Here is a 17,869-nt window from a genome sequence, read left to right on the forward strand (position 1 = left end):
AAAAAAAAAAAAAAAACTGAAGGAAAAAACAAGATAACAGTTTAAACTGATGGCTGAGACTGATGAGGCTGAGGTAAAGCCCTCAGGATACCTTTATCAAGAGGAGAGAGATATGAAACCTTGACTCTCTTCGCCCCGCCCACGCTGAACGCTGATTGGCTGAGCCGTAAGAGTGCAGCCTTCTATTGGATCATCGTGTTGTCAGTTTTATCTTCCAGCTCTGAATACCGCACGGCCAGGGAGGCATGAAGACGATAAGCGGGATACATCGCTGGTGGATATACGGAAGAGGACGGAGGACGCAGTCTGCTATGGTGAGAAACTGATCAAATGTACTGCAGGATCATTTCACACTAACAGAGGGAAGGAAGTTTACTGATGTGATCAATCTGTTTAACCCTGAAAACAACATAATGTTCTGAAGGAAGGAAATGTTTTAAAGTTGGATGCAGGTTACTAACGGTATAAATTCATTTATTGCATTAAGGGAAATTAATGCAGTGACTGGTGTGAAAAACTTAAATTTACGTCTGCTTTCATCTGACGCTACTACAAAACTACACGCTCGCCTGCTGCAATAGAAACAGATCAATAAATCAATCTTCAGCAAGTGATCTGCCAGTTAATCTCTTTCTCTCCAGCCAGCGTTGTCCTTAAATATATAAATGTCTGTGTAAAGGTTGTGTATGCGCGTTACTTGGAGGTGCCCTGGACATTCTACGCATGGGAATGGGAGTCTTCGGGCGCAGCTGCCAGAATAGGTGCGATAATTGGATACGAATCTCGCGATGATCAAACCAATTAGCAGACCTGCAATGAAGGCTCTTTGTCCACCGAGGGAGCTTTCACGCAGAGGTGGTGCGTAATTTAGTCACAAAGAAGAAAAGGAAGAGAAGAGAAAGCTTATGTAAATTCACCCAAATCTGAGCATCACCCATCAGAGTGACTTCAATTTTCTTCACACAGCTCTAAGCTTTTGGTCCATCTCCTGTGCAGCCATGTGCAGTGGATGAATAATTCATAATAATGGTGACAGACTGGAATCTTTAAGGTAATGGAAAATTTATATGGCCATTATTGTGTATAAATATGCATAAGAGATAGACTGACCATCCCATTATGCACCCACTTTGTCAGCACTTTCCTTGGATGAAAGGTGGACAGAGGTCATGGAAGGGAGGATGGAGGGCTGATAGGTGCTGCTACTGGTTCAGGCATTAACATTTTATTTCCCATCCTCACAAAGATTAACAAGTCCATTAGAGTAGCAGCTGTGTGACAGAAATCTCTCTTTTGTTCACAGTGTTCATTGTTTAGCTGAATTTGCACCTCACTTCCCAGTCAGGCAGTGCTGTGGTCAGTACTGGGCAGTCTGTTTCCTGGTTTTTGTGGTGGCTGCCGCTGCTCATGCAAGCAATTTTTTTTTCGTCTTCTTCTATTTTTTTCGCCTAAGAAACTTCTGTTTCAGCTGCAGGATATGCAAAAGAATCACTTCCTGTGTACCAGAGCTTATTCTCTGGAAAGATCTGCTTTTAAGAATAACAGCTGTTGACGGTTTAATGAACCAGGTTAGATTTATTATTATAACTGGTTGAGTAGTATATCAAAATGGAGTGAATCAAAGTGGAGCTGCATTTGTATGAAATAAATCACACACCAGTACTTTAATTCATTAACCTCCCTTCTTTATTATGTGACCAAATGATGCTCTACACTTAAATGGATCATTTTAGAAAGCACTGAATCCCAACTTATAATTCAGACAGTGGCACTTTTAAATAGACAGTACACTTTACAGATCAGGTTGAAGTTCAGTGTGCCAAATGCTTTAGTCACTAGGTGGCAGCATCATAACACCAGCATCGTGATTGTGGCTACAGTGATAGGTATTTTAGATACCGTTCGTGAAAGTGTTTAACTCACCTTGTCAGTCCTTAGCAAACAGCAAGCTTTCGTCAGAAAAGATAGAAGATAAGATGATCTGCCTTTTTTAATGAGGCATTTCATTTCACTTTCTACCCCTATAATCTGCTGAATCTTTCAGTATGTTTTGGTAACTGCCAATTTTTCCCACTTCCTTAAGCAGAAAACCAAAAACTCACAGTTGCCAGACCAAATCTCAGACATATAATGTAGTTGAAAATACTCAAAATCGTGTTACCTTATACATTCAGCTTTTACTGAAATACCACAAACACAATCTATTATTAGTGCAATACCATTACACATGGACATGAGAAACAAACACTACCATAAAAACACACTACTATAAAAGTTGATTATCAATCTTTGCAACTACGTATTTTATGATTTGCACTCTCAGTCATGTGGTTACATTTAATTACAGGAGGTTGTGTTTCGACTGCTGCAGAAAAGGTGTGAAGTTTGTGTGAAGGTGTTAGGGTTTTTTGTATTTATGTGCATCTTTATTTATTAGTCTGGATTACCTGTATCTGAGCTGAGTCTGGCTCTTTATTTATATATATATATATATATATATATATAGCAATGTGTTTCTGATCTTGGGCATTGAGTTTTATATTTTCGTTACCTTTCAGCTTGTGATAAGTCATTGTTATTTCTGATTATATTGCGGTCACACCTCCTTCATTACGAGAGGATGCTTCTGGGAGGTTCATTCACAGATAGACCCTGTTGTGCAGTTACATATTCTCTTCCCTGACTGGTGTTTGAACCTCACCTGTTTATATTATTTACCATTTCTGCCTTTTGATTACGCTGATGATGACTTCTAGTTGAAACATGTTTAGTTTTTTCCACACAGTAAATAAGAATACAGTTTACCTGTGAGTGTTGCTGTTCCATTTGTTCTGTTAATAAGTTCGGTAAAACTCTTTCTTAGCTGGTAGCTCATGTTAACATTTGGGAAATTTTGTTAATTAATAGTGTCTAATAATTTTTCAAAATTGTAAGTCTTAAATGAGATTTTAACAGTGATGGATGAAGTATTCAGATTATTATCATCATAATACACTTGTATTGATATGCAACAGAATAGTTACTCTCAGTGTTTAGTGTAGTCTAGTATTTGTAACTGTTTATGTATTATTATTACTGATGCATTTAGGGCCATTGTGAAGAATTCTCTATCGGCAGAAATTGTGTTTAATATTAATAACTTTTTTTCTTTTTTTTTGTTTTTTCTATCTCCACTGAGATAGAAAGCCTGTTCGCATGTGGAGTTTTCAAGGATTTAAATGAATGTGTCATGTAGTGTTTTAGTTTGTTTTGGATCTACACTATAACATTATGCAACGTGACTTCTGACAAAAGACCTTAGTTGATTTGATGTGTTTGGGCAACAATCTAAGGAGTACAGTAACTGCAATACACTCCTTTGTCACCAGGGGAGACAGTACCAGACTCCCTTCGCAAAATCGCAGAGTTTTGTGAGATGTTGAATTTGGGAAAGCTTTATAATCACTCTGAAACACTATCTACAACAAATTCTTAAGGATCTGTCCACTCTTGTTAATTTGGCAAATGTAATACACAAAGGTATTTTCTTCTTTTTGTGAACAAACCCATTTTGGCAGTTTGTCTCTCTGTGTTGTAGTGTGGGTTTGGAAAAAAGTCTTTGACACACCGGCTTGTACGTCCAAGAATAGACAGACCTGTCAACCAATAAGACACTAGTATTTCCACATAGTTTCTTGTAAACCCTCTCCGACTGGTCTCGTCTTGCCTCTGTTGCATTTACTGAAGAGAAAAAGAATACAACACTGCTGTTTTCATTTGTGACGATTAACTGTTCAAAGTGAGAATTAATAAAGAACATGTCAATGTTTTCTCTGGTTGAGAAGAGGAATATTTGAAATTACTGATATGCTGTTGAGTTTATTATACACAGCACTTGTAATAAGAAGATGGTCTAGATTTGGTGTCTAACATCTCAGTCTGCAAAGTAACTACAGCTGTCACATAAATGTAGTGGTGCAGATTCTGTATAAATTGAAGTATGAAGGGTAAGCCTACTTATAGTCAGTTGGATATTAAGGGGCTTCTGTTGGTCACTTGCCAGTAACAGTTACCACAAAGTTATCTTGACAGCTGTTAACAGATCCTTTCTATTGGTATCCTGTCTCATCCTAACAATAAACAACCTGACTTCAAAGGAACAGCATGACAACAGGAAAAGTCCCTTAAATTATCCTGCCCGGCCCTGGACAAAGGTTACCTTGTCAGCAGTTTACTTTCACTTTCCATATTACCTCTTTGTGTTCTCAAGTATGAAGTGATAACAGATCACATATCAGATCTGCAGAATCCCATATCAATTCCAATAGGTGTTTTAGGTGAAAAATAAAACAAGTTGGTACACGCCTTAGGTATTAACTTTCCATTACCAAGGTTTATGTGGGTGCATGGCAAAAGTAGGCAAAAGTATTACGTGTGTGTGTGGGTGTGTTTTCTCTTTGAGATCTATTGGGGTCTAATCTGTCACATGATTTACAAGAAATCACAGAGCTGGTGTGAAGCATGTTTACCAGACATCATAAAGCAATCACTCTCACCAGTTCACGCCCTGATCACCTGAACATCTTAGTTGTGCAACACTAACAGTGGCCCATAAAGGTTTTAAACAGTTATTTGTAATAGGCACAGTTAAGGTTTTCTAAAACACCTTACATCAAGTGGTCACCTCTGCCAATTTAACATGTAAAGAGATTTTTATATATTTAAAATACAATACAACCCACAGTTAGGTCTCATTATAGCTTTGAGATGTTTGTGCAGATGTTTAAGGGAGATGTGTTTGCTCTCTGCCTTCTGCTGACTCACATCCTGTAGTTTATTAACTAAAGCTGGGACTGCGGGTTAGGTGACCTCTCATATCCTGTCAAGCAAGTAATCGTCATTCCCATCATTCAGCTCTAAAGATAACAACAGGAGTTTTAACAAGAAATAGCACACAAGGCCACACAGTTGATCTGATATATTTATTTATAAAAACAATGCTCACATTGATATAAAAATAAATAACTGGCTTAGTGTCTTCAGTTAGCTTTTCCAGCTGCATCCACAGAACTACACATAAACAATATATTGACCATTTAACAGTGTGTAAAAGCTAAAACTGTTAACATTTATGACAAGCCTCCAGGGCTTAGTTTTCAACGCTACATCAGTCATTTGCACAGAAAAAATAAAGCCCCCTGCTGCAGCCTGCAAAGAGATTTACAGCTCAGACGACAGTTTAGGGGAGCTTGATGTCTCAGCCGTTTGACGTTCAGGGAATGAAAAGTGGTAGGGTGTTGGTTTTTAATGGCCTCTGGTGGCCTGGGTGTCCACAGTGTGGCAAGAATCAGCATGAACAGATTTCTCTCCATGCAGTGGCTTTATATCATCTGTCAGACTCGCTGACTACTGGGAGTTAGAGGATGAAGCTCTCCTGTTGTGCCCCTGGCTCCTCTGTCGAGAGCGCTGGCGCTGACCTCCTCTGCCCCTCCTCCTCCTCCTCTTCAGACACAGCCTCACATCACGACCCAACTTGTTAGTTCTAGAAAACACAACAGTACAAACTTTAGCCTGGAGGAAGGGCTGCGTATTGATACTCCTGTGCGTATTAGACTCAAGTCAGATACAATGTAATGTGCATTTGTTGTGGCATGAACTGCTTTTATGGAAGAATCCAAACCAACGGCCAGAATACATGTTGGCATTGTGCGTCCCTACAAACCAGGGGTGTGTTACAATTGTGCATTTTGTATGTGGCGGATATGGTGAAACATTATTTTTCTTTACATTTCAGTTTTCAAGTTGAACGCTGTGGTTAAACTGTGGTTACATTTAAGCACAAACACCACTTGCTTGGGGTTAGAAAAACATCTTATTTTGTTAAAATACCATATATTGTTGCAACAAGCACGGCTGGAAATATCCTGACACGTCAATAAAAATACACGCTTTGTTGTTTGTTGGTCTTGAACAGTAGTTTGCTACTGGCTCAACAAGGTCTCACGCCATCCGCCACCCCCTCCTCCCCCCGATGAGAAACTTAAATATATGTAATCTGAACTATGTCTATTTATCGGTGTTAATATGATACGCATGAATTGCACAAATGTAACATATCCATAGTTTGCAGGAACACACGATGCCAACATTTTATTCTGGCAACTGGGCTGAAGAATCCATTATATACACTGAGAAAGGAAAGCATGGAAATATAGCTCTAATACAAAATTAGTCGATTACCACTGTTAGAGGCACGAACTGTAACTCTTTTCTGTCTCACAAGAAGCAAAACATGTAGAGGAAAGGTGTAAAAACTGCTCAGCTAGGTGCTTTGTTACTACAAGAACTGGCCTGGCAACAATAAGATACTGTTGGCAGTGATTTACGGGAAATGTGAAGAAAGGTGGGACTGTTCCATAACCAGTTACGACACACGGCTTAAACATTCTGCAGTCGTGTAAAAAGATAGAGCATATTGCTGTTGTCGTGTGCAAATTAACCCTAGTAAGTGATTGATTACATGGTACTCTGAGGGTTGCTGAAGCTGTAGTATCCCTTATAAAACCCTACAGAGGCAGGACACAGTTGCCATGCATGCCCTTAGTGAGTGTGTGTACTGGTTTGCTAAAAGTTTCATAGATCAAGGTTCTCACCTCTTCCAGCAGCGAACCAGCTGTTTGCCCATGGGTGCCTCTGGATTCAGACACACTTGAGTATTGTCACTTCTTAGTGTCACTCTGAAAAACACACATAAACCCACACATTTACTCATCTGGACATGTGTGTGTTAATGAATGTGTGTGTCCACATGATCTGGTTGTTACTCACATTACTACGACTTTGTCGCACTTGGGGCTCTTTGGGTAGACTTTGAGGTCTTTCAGTTGCCCCCTGACACCTGGTTGCACGTCCTGACACAAACATCTTCCCGGGACAAACGTGCTGTCTGACTCTCTCACTGCAGAGACACAGTAACAGGATTACAGGTTAATTCAATACGGAGCAACACGAGCAGATATTGAGTTACTGTTCACATGCTCAGACACCTTTGCCCCAAAAAAACAACAGTCCCTACTTTTACTATATCCCCATTTTATGGAAGAATACAGAGATCATATGCATGGATGATTGTTACCTGTGATCAGTACGCAGCAGAGGCTCAGGAAGGCGAGCTGACAGGCTGAGTGAAGATAAAGCTTCATACTGGAGACGAGCTGAACGTTGACACTGAGCCCCTGAGCCACATGTTGCCGTTTTATACCCATGCTCCTCCCCCTGCATACTCAGGACTGGGCTTTCCAAACCAGGAAATTCCCTATGGCTCCCTCTAAAGAGTAAGGACACAGGAATCAGGATGCCGAGATCAGGGACAACATTCCTCTGTCCTGTCAGAAAAGACCTGACACCCACAAGGACACCGTGATTAATTGGTGTCCTCCTGTTTTTACTGTGCATTCAACATATTAGGCAAAAATGAAACTGGTGTTGCAGACTGGTCATTTTTTTTAAGAAACTGTGTCACAGAGATGACTGATTCATGTTTATTGTCATTATTATGATGCTAACTGTTAAGAAGAAGCCTGCCACAGTAGCAGAAATTGTTCTTGAATGAGACAGAAGACACTGTTTTCCAGGCTCCGAGCTTTGCCGCGACATGTTACTCTGTTGGCTCTGTGTCAACAAAGAGCATGTGATTTCTCCTAATTTCCTGTCCCTGCTTTTAGGACTGGATTTTAAAGGCTGAATCAAAAAGAAATATTTATTGTTTTTGTTTTATTTCTATGTGATTGTCAATCATCTTTTCAGAAGCACATGCTCAAAAATATTCTCTCTCTGGGGATAATTAAGATCATATGTACATGCACATCATAATTTACATTATTAGACATGGTAATACACAATGTCATAGACCTAATTCAATCTTTATTTCTACTACAGCTGGGCTCCAGTCAGAATGGGTGAGCATCAGACCTACGTGAAGCTCAGTGAAGAGAAACTTATCCCAAAGTAAGTCGTTTTAGTTCACTTACTGCACAGTAATTACACAGAGTGAAGTGAAATCTCAATGGTGATTACATGTATTAAATTCCATCACTGTTTGCATTGTGTGAGAGCTGTGAGTGCTAATCTACCCTTCATGGTGTTGTGTTAATTTCAGGCCTGACATCTTATCTCTGTTGAGGACCTACAACTGCTACCACGAAGGGAAAAACTTCCAGCTGAGGACTCGCGAGGTAAGAAACGTTCAGCCGCAGACAGATCACCTGACAGAAGCCAGTGCTAACAGAAATAAAAAAAAGGTAAACAGGGCGAGTTATTGACAAGTGTCGGGTGGTATGTGTGTGGGCGAGCTTGATTGTAGGACATGTTGTAAAATGGGTTGCACACATAGCAAAACTGGAACCAGTTCAACCAGCACTTTGATTTTAAGACAGATAATGAGGACAAAAAACCTGAGACCAGTTCAGCTTCCAATGTGCCAGCAGCTCAGAGCACAGACCTGGCATTCCTGGGTTTATTGCAACATGAGAAACCACAAAAAAAAATCCCTTTTCCCTCAAAATGAAAATGGAAGGAGTGTCAGGTTTCAGTCATATACACTAACCACTGAGCAAAGTATTTCCACCGTTAACGTTTTGCTGTTGTGGTGTTTTTGGTTATTTGTTTGATAGCTATTCTATGGGTTTTATGGTCAGGAGTTCCCCTTTGTGTTAACCAGCAGGTTTTTGAGAGAAAGCCAGTGTGTGTGTGTGTGTGTGTGTGTGTATGGTGCAGGGCAGGGTGGTCACAATCTGTCCCTCTTTTTTGTCCCACCAGCCAGACTCACTCATTCTGGGAAAATCCCCCCACAGTCGCAGACACAACATGTGTACATGAAACATACACATGTGTAGTAGAGGGACCAATGATATCACAACATCGACATAATATTAACCAAAAATTAAGATGCAAGAGCTTGAACCTTTTAAAATGGTTGTATTTACTGAACACTGACATTTGATGAGCAGATATTAAACCAAACTCATTATGGAGAATGACTCAACACATCGCATTACATCACCGGAACTTGTAATGGTTCTTCCGAAGCTTTAATGTGGATCTTGCTGAAAATGATGCAGAACAACCATCACTCCACCCAGCCTGGACTTGGCAAGGTGCTAGAAACATCAATAAGTCTGGACTGGTAGAAAAGATTTTCACACACTTACATCTATGCAGTGTTTCACTTTATTGTTGAGCTTTTGGTCTATCAGACCTTTATCAGAGCATACATAAGGTGAAAGTAACCAATCTCAGTGTAATCATTGGCAGCATGCAACACACCTAAGCACAACTAGAAGCTTCACCTCCTTGGAGAACTTTGCTGAAAATGAAAGTTAAGTAATTCAACCAAAACGTGTTGCTTCTCTAATAGCTAAATAGATACAGTCCAGATTTATAGAATAGCCTAAATATATATAACTTTTATTATATGTAAGTGTGATCGCTGTAATGATTCCACATTATTTGTTGCTTTTTGTGTTATCACACAGACTGTGCAAGGCTCCAGTTCGGTGAGAATGTGGAAAAAAGATAAAGGGGAACAAAGGGTCTCAGCCAAAACAGGACAATGACTCACCTTAAAGTGACAATGACTCATTCATATGTAGCTTAACTTTCTATTTGCTTTGTTGGTAATCAAAAACATCATAGCAGCCTTTTAGCCACATTGTTTTGATTATGTTGCCTGAATTTAAAGGTGCTATATGTGACATTCAGACCATTAATATAGCAGTAGACAGCTATTTGCTATGTAAAGATAAAGTGGAGTAATGGCGTCCTGAGCAGAGAATGAAGTCACACACTGTGTGTTGTAATCTGACTGCATATGAGTCCCTCTGAGTGTGTCCCACTGGCGAGCTTATCGCCACTGCTCTTCACAGCACTCATACAGCAGGTTTTGCAAAAGCAAAGCTCCCATCCTTTGGTCTCTCCTACTACTCGAGATAATATGGCTAGCTCTGTCAGCACTGTTGCCCTTGTTAGCGCTGTTCATGCTGTTAGCACTATTAGTTGCAAGCTGTGGACTCTGCCATCTCCATTTTGAAAGCCGTGTGTAGAATATACCCGGTCAGACTGAAACATAGATACTCTGAATGTCAAGTAGCTATAGCACCTTTAATCAATTACCAGATATTCCTTAAAATATTGTTTTAACTAAAATACTTTTCTTTTTATCAGAGATTAATGGTAAGGTACAACAAGGCAGCTTTGTTTGTATAGCACATTTCATACACCAGGGCAATTCAAAGTACTTTATAGAGTTATAAAATATAGAACATAATAAAGGATACAGATTTACAATAAAAGAGTACAGAGAAAAAAAGAAAAAAAAGATGTAAAACTAATTACTAAATGCTTAACATTTTTTAAAAACTCACCTTTAAAAATAGCAATTTTAGCTTTGACTTAAAAGTGGTCAGAGTCATTGCTTGTCTAGCATTATCTGGGAGGCTATTCCAGGTTTCTGCTATATGATAACAAAACGCTGCATTATCCTGTTTTGTTCTGACTCTTGGGACAGTCAACAGGCCGGCCCCAGGGTCCTAGAAGGTTGTCACATGCATTTCAGATATATATTTGGGCGCTGAGCCACAGAGTGATTTATACACAAGCAGCAAGATTTTTAAATCAATTCTCTTAGTGACATGTAACCAGTGTAAAGACTTAGCTTTTTAGGACTGGAGTAATGTGGTTATATTTCCTAGTCTTTGTCAGGACCTTAGCAGCAGCATTCTGAATAAGCTGAAGTTTCCCAAAAGCTTGTTTTGAAAGGCCTACAAACAGATGATTGCAGTGATCTAATCTACTGGAAATAAAGGCGTGGGTGAGCCTTTCAAGGTCATGTTTTGACATTATTCCTTTGACTCTAGCAAGGATTTTTAAATGGTAGTAGGCAGATGACGTTATGGATTTGATGTGGCTATGGAAATTTAAATCTGAGTCCAGGATAACGCTAAAGTTATAAGACTCTTAGTTATGAGAGAGAAGGCCTCAAGGTGAGAGTTGACACTTTGTCTTTCTTTATGTGGCCTGTCTTTCTTTATGTGGCCCAAAGACAATTATGTTGGTCTTATCTCTGACACACACATTCTACAGGTCCATAATCACCTGGTTAAAAACGATATCTGTATTTGTGTGTCATCTACATAATGATGATAGGCTACGTTAGTATTTTACATGATTTGGCCTAATGGAAGCATATAGAGATTAAACAAAAGGGGTCCCAAAATGGATCCCTGTGGGACCCCACATGTCACGACCATCTGCTTTGACTTATATTTACTAATCAAGTACTTCCTGTCATGAGGAAATGAACCATTTACGGACAGTTCCATAGAGTCTGACCCAGATTTCTAGTCTTGTGTGTCCACTCTGTCAAAAGTACCACTGAAATCCAACAGCACTAAAACAGAGATTTTGACTGAGTCAGTATTCAGGCACAGTGCTGTGCTGTGATGGGGCCAAAAACCTGACTAAGAGTTATCAAAGCAATTGTTCAGCTTCAAAAAGTTGCCAGTTTGGTGGTAGACAACTTTTTCAATAACTTTAGTTAAATACAATAAGTTTGAAACAGGCTGATAGTTGTTCAGTACAGTGGTATCAAGACTGCTCTTCTTTAGGAAAGGCCTGATGACTTCAGTTTTCAGAGCATTTGGAAAAGTGCCAGATTGGAGGGAGGCATTAACTATGAGAGTAAGTTGTTTTACCAGGCTGCTTAGTACAGTTTTAAGGAAGCCAGTGGGTAAAACATCAAGGCAGCAAGTGGAAGAACTGAGACTGGAGGCAATTTCTTGCAGTGTTTTGTCACTGGAAGAAATTGTGGAAAGCATAAATTAGCCACAATACTTTCAGACACAGGAAGGAACAAATTTAGCCTACTGGTTTGTAGTCTGTAAGAATGATCAATGTCATAAAAGACCAACCTACACACTATGTGTCAACAATAAATTCTGCTTGTAGTAGCTTACAAGAACCACTTTGTTGATGTTAAGTCTTTAATCTCACTGAAATAATAAGCTACAGGTACATAGAGTAGTTTTCCCTTTTGTTGTTTTAGTCTCCTGTTTGAAGGCTCTGTTCGTCTTTACTGACTCAGCCCTGTCAATATCAGTCAATATCAATGTTGGACAAACATTCTTACATCACTGTCTTTACTAAAACATATGCTAAGAGAAATGAAACTAAGACATGAAACCATGAGAGCTAAAATCATGATTCATAGCTACAGAAGCTTTTTTTGAGATTGAAAGTTCATTTTTGATCTTGAAAACAGCAGCTGACAAAACAATCTCACCGCAAAGTCTGTTCAGTTGTTGTTTATTGAAGAAGTTCAAAAATCAAGAGATACTATATGAGGGAACTGAATGGTGAATTTGAATATCCAAAAGCATCCACTGCGAGAGTACATGTGATATGACCAAAAGCTTCAGAGCAGCTAGCCAATGAACTTTCGTGTTACTGTATTGTTAGGGTACAAAATACACTGTGACAGCATGCTGTCAATAATTCATACCTATCATGAGGGCAGCTTTGGCTTAGGAGGTTGAGCTAATCCGAAGATTGGCCGGACGTATCCTTGGGCAAGATGCTGAACCCCCAGTTGCCACTGATGGCTGTGCCACTGGTGTGTGAGTGTGTGTTAAACTGAGTAGCAGGTGGCTCCTTGTATAGTCGCCTCGGCCACCAGTGTGTGAATGTGAGTGTGAATGGGTGAATGTGACAAGTAACAGCACTTTGAGTGGTGGAAAGACCAGAGACGCCCTATAAAAGGGCATTTCCATTTACCATGATATAGTGACATTGTTAGAGGTGATGGAGTTGAGGCCAAAGTTTACTCATGACTGAGTCATTACAAACTTTACTCAGCAGCGACATTCTTGGGTTGGATGCTGGCCTAAGACCAAAATGTGGAAACCCCTAACGTGATTTAGAACATACAGTGACCATGAATTTTAATGAAAAACAGCTGTAGACATGCAATGTCATTCCAAACAGACTTTAACTGTGATCATATCGTGACATGTCTGACTGTTCGTTCATTTCGGTTGATTATTCAGACTGATGTAAACAGGTTCTGTGTGGAAAAAAAATAAGTTGACTTGTAAGTGTTTTAAAATTACATCATTGTCACGCTCTGCAGGTGTGGTCAGGTAATGAGTGTTAGTCATGTTGTGAGTGGAAATGTCATGTTGACATGAAAGCCCGGTGCCATCCACGGTGAACTCAACTGAACCAAAATTTTGATGAGAGAACAAGCTCTAACATGAATGCCTACCAAGAATACAACTGTATTAGCTGTGTTAGCTGTATGTGATGCTGATTGTTGAAGGTATGTTCTGCTCTCTCTGCTCAGAACGCAGGGCCACAGCACTGCCTGAATAACTGTCTCACTCAAGAGAACTTCAGCATGGTGGATCTGTGTCAAAAGGGCTGTAAACCCTGATCTTCCCATTAAAGAAATGTTTTAACCTCCAGGTGATTTGTTCAGATGATAGCAAAAGATTTCAGTCTGATCCAAGTCAACACTGGGCTCAGTTTAACACAGGAGGGGCTGAATGTATTTGCCTGTGCATGTCTGTCCACTGTGTTAACCTAAATACCAGTCTATGGACATGCAGCTCCCTCTTGTGGCTGCGTCAGATACTGTTTGGTTTAAAAATGCCACCACTGTAGCACCATTGAGTACCACTAGATGGCAGAGGGATGCTGGTATTTTTTTTAGATGTGAGGCACACTGTAGTAATTGACTTTGGTGGTGGTTAATGTTCAGATTATTTAAAGTAGAAGTAGCAACACTACACCAGAAATTCTTCATTTACAAGTCTCATTTATAATCTTAGTTAAGTATTATAAGCAGATTGCAGTAGTGTGAATAAGTACTCATTAAAATGCCCCCGGTGTGAGTGTTATTACATAATATAGGGTAAGATGGGGTGAGATGCCCCCACCCCCTTAATTCCACTCCTAACCAATATATGGCACTAAATCTATTCTCAACACAAGCACTTTGGGGCTTGACGCCTCCCTTAGAAAAGGGTTGAAAACCCTCAGGGGCGTCCTGCCTTGAAATACTATTCAGTTATATTATCTAGTATATAGTCATGTGAGACTTTATATAGCCTAGTTTATATTCACATATAGTAATAGTATAGTATTGTAGTTTCAACAGCTTACTAGTGCTATTAGCTAGATAGCTAGCAAGCATTAACATTGCTAGCTATCTGAAATTAGCAAACATTTTTAGCAAGCCTGCTGGAGGAAGACATCTTGAAATAAAAACAATTAGACTGAAGGAAAGGCTTAAAGGCTTGTAGATGACCCATTAATTGGTCAAGGTTGGGATTTTAGTTGGTTTTATTCAGTTAGATAGATTGTTTTGTAGCTCGGGGGCTACTTGCCTCTTTACAAGATTTTCATTTTTGGGCTATAACAACAAAAATGGCTACTCTACCAATTTATTTCTCCCAAGAGTGTGTTTGTTTATGCATCATCATCCTGTACATGCTAAAATTATATCCATTTTTTTTATCACAGTAAAATTACTTTGTTCTTAAGGAGGGCACCTTCCCCTGTCTAATGCTAATATTGGATAATTATTACTGATGCTTTAATATGTAAGGAACATTTTATTTCAGCCCAGCAGGTCAAAAGAGGTCATTTTAATTAAGCAATATCACACAAGAGGGAGTGATGTTGTACTGTGATATTGTCACGGCTGTGATTCGGTCGTAGGCACAAGGCCGCAGGGCCGGAACTAACTGTTGTATAAAGCACTTTATACAACAGTTAGTTGTCTAAGTTGGGGCGGCAGTAGCTCAGTCCATAGGGACTTGGGTTGGGAACTGGAGGGTCGCCTGTTTGAGTCCCCGTCCGGACCAAAATATGGACTGGTGGCTGGAGAGGTGCCAGTTCACCTCCTGGGCACTGCCGAGGTGCCCTTGAACAAGGCACCGAACCCCCCAACCGCTCGGGGCACCTGACCAAAGGGCAGCCCCCTCACTCTGACATCTCTCCACTTTGTGCATGTATAGGTCCTGTTTGTGCATGTGTGTGTCTTTCAGACCTGTGTGTAATTGACAAGCAAGAGTGAAAACATTGAATTTCTCCTCAGGGGGATTAATAAAGTGAATAAACTTAAACTTAACTTAACTATCCTCCAGGGGATCAGTACATTCTTATCTCATCAAGTAAAATACAAGTAGGCCTACCAGGAATACTTGAATAAATTACTTGACTGTATGTAATTAGTTACTTTCCAGGACTGGCTAATAATGTGGTTTGCATGTAAACTATTGTCTGAAAATTAGCTATTGATTTAAATAGCCAAATAAATGTATTGGAGTGGAGAAAGTACAACATTTCCTTCTGAAATGAAGTAAAGTTGAAGTAGGAGAATAAAATAAAAATACTTTAGTAGCCTACTTTAAACGTGTACTTGAGTACAGTATGTGAGTAACTGTACTAAGTTACATTTTACCACCTTTTTATACAGTACATCCATGGATGCAACCCTGGCAGCAGCATTCCAATGATTACTTTTTATTATCAGTTAATGTCATTTAGTCTTTAAAATGTCTCTGTTCCCAGAGCCCAGGTTAATGTCTTCAGGTGTTTAGTTTTGTCCAACCAACAATCAGAGACTAAAAGAGATTCAGTTTAATTTTTAAAGCTGAAACCGGACATTTTTTTGCATTTTTGTTTTGACCGGAAGGATTAAACAATTACTGAAATTGCTGCAAATAATTTTATCTCTGATTAATCACAATCACTAAGGATTTCAGCTCCGTTTGCATGTGGATTTGAGATGTGTTGATATTCAGCTCTTTTGTGTAGTAATCAGCAGAGAATAACAATGTTCAGGATTATTTTAGTAATTTATTAGACACTTTAACTTATACATCTTTACAAAACATCAATGTAAACATGTAGACCTCAGTCCTCAGTGCATAGAAATAAATAGATCTTCACTTTTCTCCGGAGCCATGTGAACATTTTGTCTTTGTTCACATGTCATAATAAGTCCCATCACACACTCTGTTTTAATCTTGATCAACAGAACAGGTTCTTCCAGCCGTGTTTGATGTTGAGATATTCCACCAAAGTGCTTTCAGGGCGTCCCACAACAGCGTCTCTCTTTAAGTCCGTATCTGTCCAAACAGCCAGTCCACGGGGTCTTTGCCCCTGCAATCTTTTTCTCTGCTCATCTTGAGAGAAAAATCCTCTGTGCTGTTTAGACCCAGACTGTAATGTCTGGAAGTCCTTAGTGTGCGGGGAGAGCCGCGAGGAAGTGAGGCTGACGCAGAGAGCTTCATCTGAGCCTTTGAGAACTGCCGCAGCCTGGGGGACCTCTGGAGTCGGACGGGGCCACAGCTCGGGGTCTCAGCAGGACGAGCAAGAGCCTGGATACTGCTCATGTAGTCTTCCAGAGACGGGGAGCTCTGGGTAGACTGGGAGGATGAGGGGTGGACAGGCAAGTCCTCGAGTGTCTCAGTGATGGTGGGCAAGAGAGGCAGGGAAGGCAACAGCCGCCTGCGTTTCATGCTGCAGCAGGAGAGGAAAAATCACATAGTTAGACAGTGACTCTTTGTCTTCAATGACATAATAAGTCCAAATTTTTATCAACAGAACAAATCTAGAGTTGTGTTTTCACTTTGTTTATAATCAGGGTCTGTCACTGTGCTGCTGAAAAAATCTTTACAGTGGTCATGTATCTGCATTTGTGGTTTTGTCTGCTGTCTCTTCAACTGTTCATACCTTCTTTCCTAGTTTGATATCTATAATTAAGATTTAAAAATTATTTCTTAATTTATGTTCCCAATTTTCTATATCTGGTTTGTAACAAAGTGAAATATGTAATATAATGTTAAAATCTACTCATAAAAGCGGCTAAATTGTAAGCCCTCTGTGATAAATACGAGCAGATAATGAAGAACAAAAAGTAGAAGCATTCTCACCTTTGGTGCTTGACTTGTTGTGTTGACATGCAGAGCGAAACAGTGTTGTCTTGTCCGTTAGTCCGTTCAGTTGAGTATGACTGGAGCGGAGTGTGTATCCAGCCTTTATAGAGGCACGCTGAAGCAGAGCGATTAGCTGTTACTTCCAAAAATAGCTCTACTGACCTTACTCACATCTGTGTGTGTGTGTGTGTGTGTGTGTGTGTGCGCGCGCGCGCATGTGTGCGTGTGTGTGTGTTTGAGGGTGTGTTCATGCCTACTCAGGAAGCTTAGGAGTGGTGGGTCAGCAAGGTTCAGTGGTGCAGCTGCTCTGAATGTTTATATTCCAGTAACAATGAAGTCCCTGGGAACAATGTGTCTTACCTCTGAAACTGTTTTTTTTTTTTTCTCTGATATTTCAGTATTAATATGATGACCCAACTAAAAACTGACTGATTTCCTCCCCAGCATTTTTCTTTTTTTCATTTCTCACTGACAAGCCTTCTTTTAATCACATTATTGTACAACTATAACATAGTTGTCAGAAATAACTATGTCAGACACAATTTATCCATGCAACTTAAACCAGTTACAGTAAATAAACATGAAAGGCCTACATATAGAGGCCTCAGCATTAAGAATTGGTTCGGCTCCATAAGCTTTTTGTGTGTAAACACCAACTGTTCACGTGGTTCTTAAAGCAGTCTGAGATCCTCATGTCAACTGCTTTAATGCAGACATCAGTGTGTGAGTGGTCACATGCTCCCAGACGACAGGAATAGGCTTATTGGCCTCATTAACAGCTTTGTGCCTTAATATAACTTGAACAGTTTTTAACTATAGCCACATTTTTTGATCAGAGTTCTTAGGTTTCTAGTAAGGCAGGTGATAACGTAGAGTTGAACATTGGTGCT

At 39.8% G+C, this 17,869-nt stretch overlaps 2 protein-coding genes across 2 annotated transcripts in view; one reads left to right on the forward strand and one right to left on the reverse strand.

Moving 5' to 3' along the window:
• Nucleotides 1-207: 207 nt before the first annotated feature.
• The window catches only part of rassf4a (Ras association domain family member 4a), a 29,365-nt gene continuing 11,703 nt past the window's right edge, over nt 208-17,869 (forward strand). The window contains exons 1-3 of the mRNA XM_049600692.1: nt 208-314; nt 7,918-7,986; nt 8,138-8,213. Of these exons, the coding sequence (XP_049456649.1) occupies nt 7,934-7,986; nt 8,138-8,213 (129 nt within the window). The 5' untranslated portion in view covers nt 208-314; nt 7,918-7,933. The remainder of the gene's footprint in view (nt 315-7,917; nt 7,987-8,137; nt 8,214-17,869) is intronic.
• Nucleotides 4,948-7,228, reverse strand: LOC125903652 (C-X-C motif chemokine 11-like). Its single transcript, XM_049600694.1, has 4 exons — nt 7,115-7,228; nt 6,808-6,937; nt 6,633-6,716; nt 4,948-5,521 (listed from the first exon to the last, which is right to left on the reverse strand). The coding sequence occupies exons 1-4, from the start codon at nt 7,179-7,181 to the stop codon at nt 5,386-5,388; spliced, it is 417 nt and encodes a 138-aa protein (XP_049456651.1). The 5' UTR covers nt 7,182-7,228; the 3' UTR covers nt 4,948-5,385.

This window comes from Epinephelus fuscoguttatus, linkage group LG16 (genome assembly GCF_011397635.1).
Source record: "Epinephelus fuscoguttatus linkage group LG16, E.fuscoguttatus.final_Chr_v1".
In the NCBI taxonomy this organism is placed as follows: domain Eukaryota; kingdom Metazoa; phylum Chordata; class Actinopteri; order Perciformes; family Serranidae; genus Epinephelus; species Epinephelus fuscoguttatus.

What these genes read in the sequence shown, in the direction of transcription:
- LOC125903652 (XM_049600694.1), bottom strand. Translation starts at nt 7,181, where the DNA reads ATGAAGCTTTATCTTCACTCAGCCTGTCAGCTCGCCTTCCTGAGCCTC. An exon ending in CTGCTGCGTACTGATCACAG is followed by an intron (nt 6,938 to 7,114) that starts GTAACAATCATC and finishes GTGTCTCTGCAG; the next exon opens with TGAGAGAGTCAGACAGCACG. An exon ending in TGCGACAAAGTCGTAGTAAT is followed by an intron (nt 6,717 to 6,807) that starts GTGAGTAACAAC and finishes TGTGTTTTTCAG; the next exon opens with AGTGACACTAAGAAGTGACA.